At 42.2% G+C, this 17,204-nt stretch overlaps 1 protein-coding gene across 1 annotated transcript in view; it reads left to right on the top strand.

The window, feature by feature from the left end:
* The window catches only part of crocc2 (ciliary rootlet coiled-coil, rootletin family member 2), a 49,776-nt gene that overhangs the window by 18,238 nt on the left and 14,334 nt on the right, over nt 1-17,204 (top strand). Inside the window, exons 6-23 of the mRNA XM_074668359.1 lie at nt 48-151; nt 1,192-1,336; nt 1,794-1,900; nt 2,471-2,677; nt 4,445-4,541; nt 4,738-4,827; nt 4,924-5,055; nt 7,288-7,487; nt 7,825-8,007; nt 8,444-8,588; nt 10,667-10,813; nt 10,890-11,120; nt 14,430-14,623; nt 15,126-15,253; nt 15,573-15,742; nt 15,827-16,006; nt 16,261-16,395; nt 16,487-16,630. Coding sequence (XP_074524460.1) covers nt 48-151; nt 1,192-1,336; nt 1,794-1,900; nt 2,471-2,677; nt 4,445-4,541; nt 4,738-4,827; nt 4,924-5,055; nt 7,288-7,487; nt 7,825-8,007; nt 8,444-8,588; nt 10,667-10,813; nt 10,890-11,120; nt 14,430-14,623; nt 15,126-15,253; nt 15,573-15,742; nt 15,827-16,006; nt 16,261-16,395; nt 16,487-16,630 — 2,739 coding nt within the window. The remainder of the gene's footprint in view (nt 1-47; nt 152-1,191; nt 1,337-1,793; nt 1,901-2,470; nt 2,678-4,444; nt 4,542-4,737; nt 4,828-4,923; nt 5,056-7,287; nt 7,488-7,824; nt 8,008-8,443; nt 8,589-10,666; nt 10,814-10,889; nt 11,121-14,429; nt 14,624-15,125; nt 15,254-15,572; nt 15,743-15,826; nt 16,007-16,260; nt 16,396-16,486; nt 16,631-17,204) is intronic.

Raw genomic sequence — 17,204 nt, 5'->3', positions numbered from 1 at the left:
CCTGAGGATGCCAGCAGTAGTTCAGTGTTATTCGTGTGTGTTTTCAGCTGCAGGCCCACCAGGACTCAGCACAGCGTCAGCAGCGAACCGAGCAGGAGCTGAACACGGCCATCCAGAATAAATCTGCTCAGCTGGAGGAGGAGCAGAAAAGGTGAGAAATGGGCACCATGCAGCGCCGGGTGGGAAACTTGTGCAGCCTTTGTAAGGTTTAAAAAAAAAAGTGTTTAAAGTTTGGCATCCACGCATCAGAAGCTGCAGCAGCAGGGTGTCGCTCTCTGGATGCAGACCTAGAACAGCAAATTCACGGACAGGACTCTTTGAAATGTGTGCCAGTTTGACTTACTGCGCTTTTTGTTGAGAAGCAGAAATCAAGCAGAAATATTTCAGTTCAGAGCTGGAGCAGAGATATTTCCTGCTGTTTTTCCTGCCCCTGCTGCGGGAAGGCTGCAGAACCTGCCCTTGTTGGCAAATAATCTCAGCATCCAATTTGTCAGAAAAAATTAGTGGGGCTGTGTTGGCTTTGTTTTTCAAATCATTTTAATGATGCCTTGCATCCACCGGGGCCAACTCTTGTAGCTGTGGCCAGGTTTTAATGCCCCGTGATTAATGGAGCCGTGGAACTTTGTTTTGACCATTGTGGAAACTTTGCCAGAACTTGATCATTTTAATTTGACACCATTCACAGCTACCGAGCTCTATCAGCTTTAACACTTTTTAACATAGAGATCAAGTTTACAGACATGACTTATATGTTTTTGCTTATAACTAGGATTACTCAATCCCTCTTTTTCCATTTGGCTTAGTTCCCTCCTAACACAATTTACACACTTGCACACAAACATGGGTTTGGCTTTCTGTCAGACAGATAACCAATCATAAAATGTGGCTTGTTTTACTGTAACTGAATGTGTGTGTGTTTAGTGTGTGAATGATGTAAATACTTTTGGGAATGACTCTGTGAGCTGGTCTGGTGGATGTTAAATCTAATTTGACACTGCAGCTGTAAAACTGTCACACATGTTCACCCCGTAACTGTGGCTGGCAAAGGTGGGCTGCAGATATAAACAGTGTTAAGTTGGCTTCATGATGACAGAGTTGCTGTGCTGAGTAAGATTGTAAAAAGGGGATGTCATAATCAGCCTTTGTCAGGGGTAGAGTTACTCAGAGAGTCATATCTCTTGTTGTTTTCAGGTGTGCCAGCCTCAGCCAGGTCAACTCTCTGCTGCGGGAACAACTGGATCAGGCCGGCACCGTCAATGTGGGTCTAACAGAGAGCTTGTGGAGGGCTCGAGAAGACGCTGATTTGTGCGATAGCCGTCTGCGCAGAGAGCAAGAGGTGAGAATAACCACAAAAACAAAGTGCTTGAGTGGAAAAAAAACAAGCGAAAAAGCTCAAGTTTATTCCTTCCTGCACAGAGGTTGTGCAATTAAACTCCCGTTGAGTTCACATGGGGTAGGAATTCCATTCATAGCCAGTTTTGTCAATTCACTCTCGTTCTCTGTTCGTTTCATTGCTATGATTTTTGAGTTGTTGTTTCCTGTGAAAACATTCCAACTGCTGAGGGGGAGGAAAATTTTGTGCAAACAATCCGGTGTTCGTGCTGTAAATGGGCTACATCTGTTGATTCAGGGAAATCCAATTATTTGTATGTGTGCCAGTTTGAGTCCAGGAGTTCTCGTATTACATGTGTTTGGGATTACAATAAAATCCAAGGTGTCATCATTTGTCGTGAGCAACCTCAACCACCACCCCTCTAGTGTTCCATCTCCTTGTTGTCTGCTCCTCTCTGCAGACATGCGCCTCCCGGCTCTGTCGTGAACAAGCTCGTGTCAGAGCTCTGTGGCGCCAGGCCGCTTCCCTGCGGAGCACTTTCACCCAGCTAAGGACTTTCACTGACAGGTGAGTGTGGCGTTCTGCCAGAAGCCCTCCAGCGACTCAGGATTCCACAAGAGCCCCCACCTCTCTCGTGTCTCACGCTCACGACAGCAACCACAATCCATCTCTCAGCCAGGGATCAAAGTGGAGCAGGTCAACAGGGTCACCATTCGCCCCACTTATTGTTTCCTCACTGGGGGGACCGATGGCTTAAGGTGTCTGGGCTCATTGTTGGAATCATCCATCAGGTTAAAGCTTGAGCTTTATAAGATGTGGCTTCTATCATGTTGAACCACAACAAGCACAAGTGAAGTCTAATTTGCTTTAATAATGATTGCTCAGCTCATAGACAGCTGTGATCATGTCACAGGCTGTACGGTAATTTAAACTGAAGACACTTCAAAGTGATCCCCAATCCCAGGGCTTAACCACAACAGACATCCACCCTGCTCAAACAAAACAGACGATTTTTTAATTACAATAATGGCTCACAACTGTACAACAAAAACAGCATGTCATGATGCTTTTCAGTTTTTAATCTTCCTTCTTTTTATGCATCCTCTAAGTCTTGATGCACATGATTCTGGTCTACAGGACTCTGTCTGATATGCGTGGGGAGTGTGTGGATGCCAGCAGGCAGCTACAGGTTGCCTGTATGAGCCTAGAGGCCAGAGTGGCACAGGAGAACACCTCTAGTGGTTTGGGGATGTCTGCGCTGGAGAGGCAGCTGAAGGAGAAGCTGAGAGAGGCCATGCAGCTTCAGGGACGCTGGGATGCAGAGAAAGTGGAGCTCAACTCACGGTAAACTCATCTCCACGTCTATATGGGCATGTCAGTCATAACGCTGCATGTCTTCCAAAAGCTGCAGAAACAATTAACAAAAGCGAAAATAAAACTTCAATTCTTCTTTTCATTCCGAAATATGTTTTATATCTCATTTTTTGTTGAACAGCCACTTTACTTTCCCAATGTTTTTCTAGCTCTTCATTATCTTTCAGGTGATCATGAAACATTCCTGAGTTTAATGTTTCTCCACCAGGACAGACAGAATCTATAAGCTAAGCAGATGTTGTGATTTGTTGCTGTGTTTCTGTTGAGTTCCTCATTTTCCCATTGCCATAGGCTCAACCAAAGGAAATGTGTAAATACAAGAATGAACAACCTTTCTTGTTGTTTCAGGATAAATTAAAGTTACTTATTCTTCCAGAATCATGAGAAAAATAGAGAAAGCTTGGCATATTTCTCAAAAACCAACACATAACTGAATCTCAACTTACTTAGGACTGATGAAAGTTAATACCCCTGAGAAGAACTTTCTCCCACTGGACAAAATAATCTCTAAAATGTCTGTAGATTTTGGGATTTTGAAAAAGTCTAACCTCTAGATATATGCTGGATCATAATTCACAACTTGAATGAGATTATCAACTCCAATAAAGGTTATTTCTATATGCTACTTTTCACCTTCCCAATTTAGTCCTACAGGACTGGATTGATTCACGGCACGACAAAGTCACCATGACAACAACACGCCGGTCGACTAACTTTAGCAGTGAGGCTAAAATTACATGTTACGGATACATTATACAGCACTGGGCTGTGAGTAGAGCTAAATATAGCTGGCTACCAAAGAACACTATAAACTGAGTTTACAAAGTTTAATTGTTGTCACTTTTCAAACAATAGCTCTATCTACAAATAAATACATTACTTTGTTGCGTTGTATCCGGTGAAAAGTTGTCTTGAACACAGAAAAAAACAAAAAGATCTGCAAACACACGCCTTGGACCTCATGACAGTGGGGAGCAAGTGCTCATGGGAAACAGAGTCTTTATCACCAGCTTTTCCAGAAAGTCCTCAAATGTGTCACCTGTTAAAAACAGCACAATTTTTATCATTGTGTGATCAATAGTTTTGCCTGACATCTGTCAATGTTCTTGCTATTGGTCATTATTGTAAATTCACACAAGCAGCTAAAAAATACTTACTGTAGCTTTAAATAAGAATTAAAGTTTTCCTTTGTCTTATCTGCAGCACTAACCGGCTTCCAAACCTGATCCTAGAAGTGACAAATACAACCCCACACTGTTGTCCACATAGTCTGTGGACTGGTTTGATAGGCAAGGACTGTTTAAAAGGGAAAAAAGCATCAACAACTTTTTTAAAAAGAAATTTCTTGTGGGTTCATCTTTTGTCCAACTGTTTGATCAGCTATAAAATTTATATTCTCACTGTGGCTGAAAGGAAGGGAGAATTCAATCCTCCAACCTCTAACTTTGATCACTAAAGCATCAAGCTGTTTTCAGTGAGCTTCTGTCCTGGAGTAGAAGAGTCCCGTCTTTTGTACCTTCTCCTGTGAGGCTTCGTTCAGAGGAATGTCAGTGCTTTTGTAATCTGGATCCTGTGTGTCTTTTGATCTCACTAAATGTCATCGTTACTCCTCTGATTCTGTGCAGAGAACATGATAGTGTTGATGGTTTTGTAAAGAAGAGGTACATGCCAGTCTAGTCTGTGTGTGAGTGTGTATTTTATTTCCTGACCCGTTTCCATCTGTATTGATCTGTGCAGAATCCTGGAGCTGACTGACACCGTAAAACACCTCCGTAACCAGAACACCGAGAAGGACGCCAGCCTCGACATCATGCAGACCAGTCTGGACAGGATGGTGAGAGTTTGGGAATCATGGCTGGGGGTGGCAGATAGACGATAGGTTCAGGGGGCTTGAGGCATTAAATTGGCTGTAGTCTGGACCTAAGGCTTGATAAACACCACAGCTTCCTTGTCTTGAGGGCTGCTGTCTGGGGAATGTCAGGCCTGCTTTATGTGTGTTTGTTATCTGACCCAAATGGTTTCCGGCTCAGGAGACCAGAAGAACAGAGGATAAAGCAGAGATGGAGGTCCTCCACTCAGAGATCCAAGCCCTCCAAACGATTTTAAGCCACATTCAGCAGGTCAGAACATTAAAGTACTGAGCAGAATCTCATTGAAGTTTTGATGGCTGAGAAACAAGTTAAATGTTTTCCCCTCTTAATATCTGTCTTATCCAGCTGGTTGGTGGTGAGGGTGATTGCAGTGGCTTCGACAGTATGTCCTCACCTCTTCACGGCCGGTCCCCGCTGAAGAACACAACCCTGATGGCTGTGCAGAGTGCTCTCTCCAAACACCAGAAACAAACGCAGGTCAGAACAAAGCAACTGGCCTTAGCTGCTATGTGCTTATTCCAATTAAGGATGCACTGATCAAATCCTGCTATCAGGTATCGGTCCGATACCTACTCAAAGATCAGAAATGTCGATAACAAAGAAATGAGCCAAGGCAGATCTATTCAACTCAGTCTTCTGCTCTTCTGCATGTACAACAATCATGTACATGTGCTACGTCATGAGTACAGAGGAGCAAAAACATGAGGGAAGATAACTACTGCTCAGTAATTTGAAGTTATTCCACACTTGTTTTAAAAACAACTCTCACAGAAACTTTCAACAATATATTGCAAGTTTAAGTCTTTACTTATCCACTGCTGAGGTTTACAGTTAAACTGTAATTTCTCTCAGTGTTGTAGATTTACTCACCACACATTTACACATCTATAATCCCATAAAATAATAACACAGTCAGTTTGAATATATTATTTTTTTTTATCTCATTTTGGCTTACAGAGCTAGAAAAGCCTGAAGTTACCAAACAAAAATCTCACTCAGTCTAATCAACATATTAAGGAAGTGAGAATGCTAAATTAACACTGGTATCACATCAGATCAGATTAGTATTGATATCAGCTGATACCAAAGCCTAGGTATCGGTATTTGTGTTAGGACTTAATCGGTGACTTGGATCAGTGCATCCCTGATTCTGTTGACTGAGAACACTTGCTCCTAATTTTCGGATAGGAAAATACATGTGGGACAGAATTTTTTTTCACTTTCTTGGCAGGACATAGCCAAGCTATGTGCTGCTATTTAATGCCGTCAAAGTCTGTTTTTATGGCTGGGTGTGTACGTGACTTCCAGTCTTTCTGCAGCCAGCCTCAAGCGGATTCTTGACAAACAGCAACTTTTAACACTTCTGCATAGGCTTCATTTTGACTAACTGGATGTTGCCCCTTGATGGTAACCTATGAGACACAAGTAAAAGACACCTGGTGCTCCCAGCCCAGCGTGGCTCTAAATCTCTAGCCAGACTCTTCTCCTCTGTTGTGCCCAAATGGGGGAATGAATTACTTAACTCTATACGATTCACAGAGTCCCTTTCTACTTAAAGAGATGCCTGAAGACTCATCTGTTCAGGGAACATTTAAGCACTTAACCTGACCCTTCTCCTCTTTTTCCTCAGGGGTAGAATGAGTCAGAAGGTCTAAGATTTTTCAGCACTATTACTGAATTTTGTTGAAAGTTGAACTATATTGTTGCAGCAATTAATTGTGGTTTGTTGGCTTGATTATTCTACAATACCTTAAAAAAAAAGAAAAAAAAAAAGAAAAAAGAAAAAAATCCTGCACTTAATGGCAGCACCTGCAGCCGAAAAACTTGTAGCACTGTTGTTGCACTAACTAGGTTTTTCCTTCAGTCTAAATTCTTGCTTGTGTTGTACGTTGCTTTGGACAGTGTCTGCTAAATGAAACTGTAGAACTTTAGAGGTAATACAGTCCTTTTATAATTCATGAAAAAAAAAATCAAGGAAACAATCAGACCACATCAGAGCTGATTTAAAAAAAAGACATTCAGAATTTTATTTCATTTTCTGAACTGCTTATCCTGGTCAGGGTCATGGGTGGCTGGGGCCTATCCCAGCTGTCATTGGGCGAGAGGCGGGGTACACCCTGGACTGGTCGCCAGTCAATCGCAGGGCTGATACAGAGACAGAACCATTCACTCACACCTACAGACACTTTAGAGTGACCAATTAACCTGATGAGCATGTTTTTGAACTGTGGGAGGAAGCCGGAGTACCCGGAGAAAATCCACGCATACACGGGGAGAGCATGCAAAAGGCCCACTGGCCAAGCTGGGAATCAAACTGGTGACCTTTTTGCTGTGAGGCTGCAGCGCTAACGGTTGCGGCCCAGCATTCAGAATAGAGTGAATATAATTACAAAAAGAAAAATGTTGTATATAATTAATAGCAAAATATACACTATTAAACTAACATGTATCCTACAGATATGGTGAACAATCATGATGTATTTAACTGCTCCTTTTGAAGAAACAATACTTTCCCTCATCTCCTCAAATGTGTTACAGTGAGAAAGGAAAATCATGGTGCTGTTGACTGCTCACGTACACTCTTAGACCAAATACTGCCCAACCTGAGCCAAAAATGTTGAAGAGCACTGCTTTAAAAAAGCTAATCTTTCACACTCATTGAAAAAAAACAAGTTTTCTTACCTGTCCACTGCAAACATCACACAACAGGACCTGCGTCAGCATCGAGATGCTGCTCTGGAGCAAGTAAACACACTCCGTGATCACCTGCAGGAGAGGGACTCTGAGAGGAGGGAGCTGGAGCAGAAGATCCAGGAGGTTAGGAGGGAGAGTCAGGAGGCCCAAAAAGCTCTGGAGGAAAGTCTCAGAGACAGCAAGAGATGCCACTGCTCACTGGAGCTCATTTCAAGGTAAATGTTATCATCCTTCTCCCTAACTCTGTTCAGGCTTAGAAAGCTTAGACATACACCTAGTGTTTATAACGTCTTATACTGCCCAGATGTTATTTTATCAATATCAACTATTAACCTGATAGTCAGCCATGTTTTGTGTTTATGATTATTACAGCTGGTTTTGTGTTTAATCAACACAGTGACATGTGTGTTTTGATCCAGCATTGTATTTGGAGTGTTTTTAGTGAAGGTGGAAAAGATCAAATCTTGTAATAGAGTCATGTTGGTGATTGTTACGCAACAATCACTCTAAACACGCTCTCTTTTCCTCTTCCCCTACCTCCGTGCCCCACAGTGAGAAGAGCGGCCTGGAGAAGCTGCTGTCAGGGCTGCAGCAGGAGGTGGACTCCCAGTGCACTGAGCTGGAGGCACTGCGGGGCTCCACGCTGGAGCTGCAGAGACAGCGGGACCTCCTGAGGCAGCAGAGGGAGGATCTGGAGATGCAACTTGCACGACAGCGCGCGGAGGCCCAGAGAGGGTACAGCACGAGCAGAGGAAGAATGACCATTACACAACACACACCCCGTCACCCGTGATTGTTTTCAAGTTTGCTTTGTTTACAGTTCAGATCAGTAACACATGTCATTCTCCGTCCGGCAGTGCAGTCAGATGACATCTGAATGAAAATGTAAATGATTTACATCGCATTACTGCATTCATGCAAGAAGAGAACTTTGTTCTCCACTTTGAGGGTTTCTCCTGCTTGAAAAAAAATTTGATTAGCAATGAACTGGAGCATGACATGCAACACAGCACAAAAGTATCTCCCTCAGTGTTCTGGCCTTTGGCACCAACAGTCCTCCATCTTTTCAAGTGGAGAAGGATTACTGTTGAGGGATTTTGTTTATAAATAATCTGTGTAAGACAAATAACAGGGTTAGAGAGTCATGTATTTGTAACATTGTGTGTTTCAGGGAGAGGAGTCTGGAGGAGCTTGAAGGAAAACACTCTGATTTACGCAGAGAGCTTGTGACAGTGAAGGAGGCTCTGAGTCAAATAAACCTGCAGAAGGAGGTTCTGGAGGATGATAAGGCCAGCCTCACTCTGGCTCTCAGCAAGGTACACTGGTTTGTTTTTCTCACCTGAAAGCTTCCGCTGTCATGGGATGTGTGTGTGTGAGTATAGACCAGCTGGTTGAGAACATCCGCAGCTTGTGCTCTTTTTAACCACTTGCACAAGTATCTGTCAGAAATATAAACATTAACACAAAGTGTAGAGTCAAAATGCTTTAATCCTGATATATCTACTCACTTTTATGGATTCATATCAACGGCAATTATAGCAGTAGTTTGTTTCTAGCAAAACTCTGAAATCTCAAAGCTAGGCAACTACTACTGACCTACTAAGATCCTGAATAACGAGCACTAAATTACATGTGCAAACTCAAAAATTTCATGTGCCATTTGTGGACATGTTGCAGGTGATCTACTATGATTGCGTGCCTTTTTAAAATAAGGATTTTGTGCATGCTACTGGCTGTAACCATGGAGAGTTTGGGATAACAGAGTGGCTGTAATTGAAAAATGAAGTTTGAAAACATGAAGTGGAAGGTCTTGGTGGAGGAGGCAAATAATTACACCGCTGAACTCCAGCAGAAGAAACATGGTTTAGGAGTCCCTTTGTGGGACTCCTTTGTGGGAGGTGAATGCTGTGAGTAAAACAAGAAGATCTGTCGATGAATCAAAAGAAGATAGTTTGTAATCAGATATTATTTCTGACAGTCCAAATGTGTTGACACAAGCACAAGAGACTCTCTTTGCCCCGTCATCGCACCTCTGCCTCCTCCTCCTGGGGGGTGTCACATCGATGTGTTGTGATATCTGTTCGGTCACAGTGTTTGATTGAACAGTCAAATCTACAAAATGTGCACGTAGCATATCCTGTCCACTTTGCGCTGTCCCGGAATTCTCTTTTCCACTCATTCTGGAATTAACACGAGTACTTTCTCTTCTTACTCATTTCTTCTTCTGCTTCTTCTTCTTCTGTTCTGTTTGCTGCGCTTGACTTCGTGCCGAGGTGTAACCATTATTAATGAGAAGGATGGTGTAGCAATATTGTTGTCCGGGTGGAAATCGGGAGAAATTCGTGAGAATTGTGGACCCGGGAGATTGTCGGGAGGAGCACTGAAATTCGGGAGTCTCCCGGGAAAACTGGGGGGGTTGGCATGTATGCCTTTGGCGGATTTTTTTTTGCCACAGCAGCTCACAAAAAAAGAGAAACAATGCAATAATAATATAAAAAAGAATAATGATAATAAGAATATGAAATTTGAAGAAATATATAAAAGTAGAAAAATAGAAATACCTTAAAAAAATATTACTATTTACATAGGAGCAAGATATGCACAAAGATTGGTTCTTGACATTGAACTTTTACAGTGACTATTAGGATGATGTAAATAGGCCTGCATTTTTGGATGCTGCATGGCATATGGTGGGAGTTCAGGTGTGTTATGATGTGTTATAAAGTCTTATTGCAGTTGGGAGGAATGACCTGCGGTAGCACTCCATCAATTGCATCTCCTCCTCCTCCCAGTATTTTGTGCGTTCTGCATATGTTCTGCATATTCATGAAGGCAAACGTACTGAATGGATTGCGTGTGCTATTTTGCTCATTTGACAGATGCAATCCTTGGTGCAACTGGTGTTATAAAGTACATCAGCTTTGCACATGCGATCAATTTTGCACATGTTTTTTATGCATGCAAACCTTTAGTAGATCAAGCCCAAAGTATTCAGTGAATTCACGTGGCACAGTGGCTTGATATGGGAATGTTACCATGTCATTGAGGTCACAGATTGTCCAGCTAGTGTAAACTTCCGTGCACCATTCCATGAGGATAATGGGGTTAAAATTCTAGCACTCCTCCAGATGACTTATGAGTAATCTGATGTTAGACAGGCACAGAAAATGGTGAGAACCAACTCACATCCTGCACCAACATTTCTATTTTTTCATTCATCTTCTCTGTAGTTGCTTTAAATTTGACAACTGTTAAATTGTACGAACGATTCTTTTTAGTAAAGTGATTGCATAATGATCCCAACACCCCGTACAAAATGTTTCATTAGGTTTTTCTTTTACTGATTCTTACTCTCAGGTTTAAACCCTTCTGATTTTTGTGATGCTCTCAACAGATGGAGTCCCAGAGCGCTGCACGTGAGCTATCCCTCACCAAACTGCAGAATCAGGAGGCCGCTCTAAAGGACTCTCTGGCCAAAATGGCTGCCCTGAGCGAAGGCTTAGCCAAAGACAAGGTGGAGCTGAACCGTATTCTGCTGAAGGTTAGTAGTCATTCAGATTCCCTGTGACATTATAAAAGTTGAACTGCACAGGAGTTTAGTTGTGCTTCCCCTGCAGAGTGAAGGTGAGAAGGCAGAGCTCGGTGAACGCAGACGGGAAGCTGAGGTGGAGCGGTCAGCAGCCAGGGAGGAGACAGCGCGGCTCCAGCAGGAGATGATGAATCTACTTGCAGAGAAACAAGCTTTGGAGAGCTCCCACGGCCATATGCAGGATCTCTGCCAGAAGCTGGAATCAGAGCTGAGTCTGCTGCAGAGGGAGAATGCTCAGACCCTGGAGCAGCACTCCCAGGTCAGGGGCCCTAGGGCCGTTTACACACTTTAGCCTCCATCTTCCCATATCTCTCTAGTGGTGAGAATCATGTTGATGTTATTAATAGCTTTCAGCAGGTTCACGGAGCTCGTTGTCGCATTAAAATGTATCGGAGGCCTTGGACACATCTGCCATGGTTCCTTCTCTCTAACGGGGGATACAGTGTCAGTTTGAGCCCTGCTCTGTGTTTTATGAGTAACTTGGGAGATAACAAACAAGGGATCCTCATGAAAAATTGTGAACTGGAGAAGATAAATAGATAGACACATAATATCCAGCGGGGGTTAGCAGAGAACCAATAAATTAACACCTAAAGTATTCCCACTCATCCCTCAGCAGATCCCTGCTTCCCCAAAGAATGAAAAGAATCCTCTTCTGTTTTGTTATCTGCTCTGGATGTGAAACTGGGATATCCATGTTGATCTCAGCTAAAATAAAACAAACCTAAACAATCTGACAAATTCCATCCAAACATTTTGAGATAGCTTATCTGTAAAAATAAATGACTTATAGTATGACCTGAGCAGACCATCCATGGCACCACGCTTCATGGTTTAACCATCTTATTGGTCACCATGTAATATTTACCTGAGGCGAAGCCAGCAGGCATCATGTGCTAATGTTTCATATGTGTGAGCTCATTTTACTGTGGTTCAAAATCAAATTACAGTGATAGTTACTTTCAAACAATGTGTTGTAATGAAATATTAGCTGTTGCAGAGGCCTGTTTTAATCACAGTGTCCTGGTTTGTTATTAACTGTATTGAAAGGCAAAGTAAAGCAGGGAAAACTGAAGGTTTTCTATTCTCTGATGAAGAACAGAGCCTTCCTATTCTTTGATTTTAGTCAGCAGTATCACCTTTCAAGAAACTGTTTAGTATTTTGGAGAATAAGCTAAGTATTTTCATGCAGCCATATTTCTCAGAGTTAGATGAGGACAGTAATACCTCATTCTTGTCTCTTTGCCTGTAAGACTTGAATAATGAGGAAACTTGAATACTGAGGAAACTTGAATAATGAGGAAACTGCTGGCCTGAAATTTGACTACCAGCAGTTTGAAAACTCATTAATTAACACTTCCTCCCCTGTTTATTTCATCCCAACATAAGTAGAAATGTAAACATGACAGGTTTTGGTTTCCAGAGGGGGTTTATTGCCCAGACCAGAGGAGTTGTGTTGTCACAGGGAGGTTGCCAGGCAAGGAGAGGAGACTTCAGGATGTTTCTGGCCCCGGCCAAAAACCCTTGTAAAACCACAACATGTTTTTCAAACACCTCAGTTTTTGTATGGTTCAAACACACAAGGTATAAAGTGTTAAGTTATGAGCTTTCGAGAGTCTTATGAGTGGTTTTGCTTCATGAGTAGAGCCCACATTGCAGTTTGCGTTGGTCGCTTTTTGCAAAGAAGTCAAAGTAAAGCCATTACTAAATACACACGGTAATAAACACCTCAGTGCCCAACCTATAGGAAAACAGAGTTATATGTTAAAGTTCTCATCAAACAAGTACAGAAGACTCTGTCAGCCTGTCTTCATCCAAAGTTATTTAGAATTTAAATTGTTAATTTTTTTCATGTTCATTGTTTTTTTTTTCTTAACCAAACTACTGATCTTATGGCTGGACTAACACTGAGAAAGTGTATTTAGTATGCAAGTATGTAGCATAATACTCATAAACAGCTACTCACATTTTAAGGTTTCAGCTAAGTATCATATCTTTTTATTTTATTTGCCTTTTTTAAATACTGATCACACTGACCAACAACCTTCTGTATTCTCTCTGTAAATGGAAAGCAGCTCATTTTACAGAGGGCTATTGTTAAAGAAAATATATACATTTTCAATTCTAGGTTCATTTCCTCTACAGCCCAAGTTTTTTGAGGACAAGAGCTTAGTACAATTTGAGAGAGGGGACATAAGTCCACAGGATTTATTAGAAACATATCAGGGAGAGACACAAAGTTACAAAGCAAAGCAAAAAAGAACAAATGGGCTATGTTTAAAAGGCATGCTAAGGTCAGACAGCATCATCAGATCCTTTTAGGCAAGGCAAGTTTATTTATACAGCACATTTCAGCAAGGCAATTCAAAGTGCTTTACAGAGAAAACATATGACATAAAAAACAATTAAAATTTGATCAAAGGAAGATAAAAAATAACAACATACAAGATAAGATACAACTTAAAAAAAAAAATTAAAAAAGGTTTAAACAGATTTTAAGATATAGGCATAAAAGTCGCGGTGCAGGGTTGCAGAGTTGTGCGATTAAAAAATATATTAAAATGATTTGTTAAAATTTTCTAATAACAGGCAGCTGTAAAAATGTGAGTCTTCAACCTGGATTTAATGGAGCAGAGCGTTTCAGCAGACATGATATTTTCAGGCAGTTTGTTCCAGATATTTGGAGCATAGAAGCTGAATGCTGCCTCTTCATGTTTGGTTCTGACTCTGGCGACTGAAAGAAGACCTGATCTGGATGACCTGAGTGGTCTTGATGGTTCATTTGGGATTAAAATATCATTGATATGTATATGGCCCTAATCCATTCAGGGCTTTGTAAAGCAACAGGAGTATTTTAAAGTATCCCCCGACAAACAGGAAGCCATCGAAAGACCTCAGAACACGACTGATGTGATCCACTACCTTGGTCTTAGTGAGGACTCGATCAGCAGCATTCTGCGTTTTTTAGGGAGACCTGTAAAGACGCTATTGCAGTAATGAAGCCTACTGAAGATAAAAACATGGAGCATTTTTTCCTGGTCCTGCTACATAGACATTATATATTTGTGACACTGACACCTGTTGCTTTCAGTGCCTCAAGTTATACCTCTTAACTTTTTTGTCAGTTTTGTGTGTCACCAGCTCAAATTACAGAGTTAAAACAGAAATAATGTATTTTCAGGTTTCAGTGGTAAATGAATTTCACCAAGTGATGCTTTGACTTCACATTTTTCAGAACATTGTTTTTCTAAATATACGACCTAAGTGCCTTTTGTTGTTTCAGAATGATTGAGGTAACTCAAAAACTCTACCAATAACTCTTGTTTTGATCCAGATTGTGTTTTAAATGGCCCTGTATTTGGCTTTGTTCAGCAATGAGCAGCTTTTGCAGAATTCAGTATCAAGGCAGTAAATGTTACAGAAGGAAAATGCCGTGTGGACCAATATCAACACATCAGTCAGATATTATCAGCAACTTCTCAACGTTGTCTGTATTGTGTCTTCATGAGCGAATGGTACACATCAGCGTCTCTGTGCCTCTTCCGTTTGTGTGTGCGTCCGTCTTCAGGTCAACGAGCAGATGCAGAGTGTGTCGGAGGAGCTGTGTGCGTGCAGGAAGGAGCTGGAGACACAGACCACAGCCCTAAAGAGAGCTACCCATGACAGGGAGGAGCTGGCCAAGGACAAGGCTGCTCTGGATGTCAAGCTAAACTCTTCTGACCGACAGGCCTGTGGACTCACGCAAGAGCTGCTTGCACTTAGGTCTGAGTGTGTTTGTGTATTTGTTTCTGTAATGTGTTTTTGGGGTCTGACCTTTCAAAATATTTTGGACCACTTAAAGATTTAAAGCCAGTCCTCACAGTTTGTTTTCTTCATGACTTGCCGTAAATTGTATCTGTATTTGCTGGTTAAAGGTCAAGGTTGGGGCTTGGTGTGCATCTGTCATGGTCATGGTTTTGTTAAGAGTGTTAAATATCCATCTTAGTCAACAGTCTCTCTAAAAACACCATAAAGACCCAGTGAGCATGCTGATGTGTGTTTTTTTAGAGTCAGACCTTCTGCCAGTGTGTGTTTGAGGCCGTTTTGACTTTCTAAGCAAGTTTTACTTTCTACAGCACAGCCAGTCACATGTAACAGGAGTCTTTTAGTAACATGGTTTTATTTGGAAAATACTCATGATGGATCATTGGATTTTATGATCTTCTACACCTAGCAGTTCAAAGGTCCTATTTTCAGAGCTAAACCACTTACCACTGTGTTCCAGAGCAGAGAAGGAGTCCCTGGAGACAGCGCTGTTTGAGAGCCAGGAGCTGGCCTCGTCTCTGGAGGCCCAACACAGCAGGATGGAGGGGGAGAGGCGCAGCTTACTCCTGGCTAACGAGGCCTTGACGCGTGAGTAGCCCCCTCCCTCAGAGACCCCACTGTCCTCCGTGCCAAGCCCCCTAACCATGAAGTCTTTCCAACAGCCCACCAGAGATCCATATTTCAGCTGTGAGCTCTGCAACAGCTGGGCTGCAGGATCACTGGAGCTGCTTTTTCAGCTGACCAGGGTCCCTACACTCTGTACAAACACACATGGATCGGATAAGTGGTGTTAAGCCAGCTTGTCCACTAAGAAACATGGTTGACTACCCCCTTTAAATGAAACTCAAAATAGATCCCTGAGCGATTCTGTGTGATAGTGTGATGGATTTATGGTAAATCTGTGCAGGTGAAGGTGCTCGTGCACGTGTGGATGCTGAACGTCAGGTGGCACAAGCAGCACAAGAGCAGAGGAAGCTGGAGGAGAAACTGGCCCAGGTGGAGAGGACTGCCCTGCTGACCCTGAGCAGCAGAGAGCAAATTCACAGAGAGCAGCTTGACGCAGAGCAGCGGAAAACAGTAACTTTCATAGTAATGGGATTCACTACATTTTGATCTGGCTCCTTAACTGGATGAGAAAATTGCTGTTGTGGTGGTTAACAGGAACAGCAGCGTGCTGAGCTGACACTTCAGCGAGAGCAGGCGGAGAAGCAGCTGCGAAGACAATGTGAGGAGCTGCGTGTGCGCAGCCAAAAGGAGCTGCAGCAGGTGCAGGAGGAGCAGGCCAGGCTGCAGCAGGACTTCAACCAGAGCCTCCTGCAGGCTGAGAGTGAAAAGCAGCAGGTGTGTTTGGTGCTCTTTAACGTTCTGTTTAGGGTAATTTCTCATTCTGCAGTGGGAAATTTTAAGGATTCCAGAAGGTTTTTTTCAATGTCACATGATCTGAAGTTTCCAGTGTACGTCCTTTAAACTTAGTCTGTATCTTCGTGCAAAATGCTTGTTTTATCGCTTGTACCTGAGGGAATTTTACTATAGCACATGAATTTTTCTCAACCTAAAGTTTTTGTGGGCTCTGAGATACTGTCTGTTGTGGCCAGGCTTTATCCAAGAAGGAGGCAGAGAAGGCCATCCTCACAGAGAAGCTAGCAGCTCTGAAGCAAGACTTGGCCACGGCCAGCATGGAGCATGAGCGGATGCAGAGGGAGGCAGTTAGCAAACAGGAGCAAGATAAGGTAAAAAATGACGAGGCCACAGAGGCTTTGGTGACTGTTCTTAATCCTTGTGTATCACTCAGATCAACTTTTGTAAACCTCTGTGCTACAGGACACGATGGCTGCTCTTCAGTCTGAGCTGCAGGGCCTGCGGACTCAGTTTGAGGAGTCTCTAAACTCCCACGAGAGCACCAAAAAGAGTCTGACTGAGCAGGTCAGAGAGTTAAATCAACAGAGAAAAGACACACAACAAGAGGTGAGAGAACTGACAAATCTCACCTATTTTTATACTCTCCATAAACATTATCTCAATACTTTTTTTCATCAGCTATAGAGTTCAACACCTGAATTCTTGAATGGCAAGTTTTAAGTAGAATTTTTATTTAGCTGAGGTAATATAACAAAAACAAAAAGTGGTCTTATGACTGTGTTATAACTACCGTACTATCATTGCCACGTGGTCAAACCTAAATTTCAAATATCAGTCATTCAAAGAATAAATAAATAATTATACTTTCTTTCCTATAAAGTTTGACATTTTGAACTGAAAGTAATATGAGCTAAGAAATCACTCCATACACAACAATCCCAAATCTGTCTCATGTTAAAACCAGGATAACAATTTCTTTCATACCAAGACTAAAACAACCCTTTTCCTTGACATGTGTGAATTCAGCCGACTTGTCCCTGACTGAATTCCTGCTTATTAAAAAATATCAATATCTCTATGACTGTAAGCTCGTATTGCTGATTATATGTTGTGTCATTGCTGTTGTGCAGCCACCAATCCTTAGCTTGTGCTTTAGCCCCAGTTAACAGCTACTTCCAAA

Source organism: Halichoeres trimaculatus, unplaced genomic scaffold (assembly GCF_033239565.1).
Source record: "Halichoeres trimaculatus isolate MK-OKI-2021-1 unplaced genomic scaffold, fHalTri1.1 fHalTri1_scaffold_4, whole genome shotgun sequence".
NCBI classification, from domain to species: Eukaryota; Metazoa; Chordata; class Actinopteri; order Labriformes; family Labridae; genus Halichoeres; species Halichoeres trimaculatus.
This window is presented reverse-complemented; position numbering and strand designations above follow the sequence as displayed.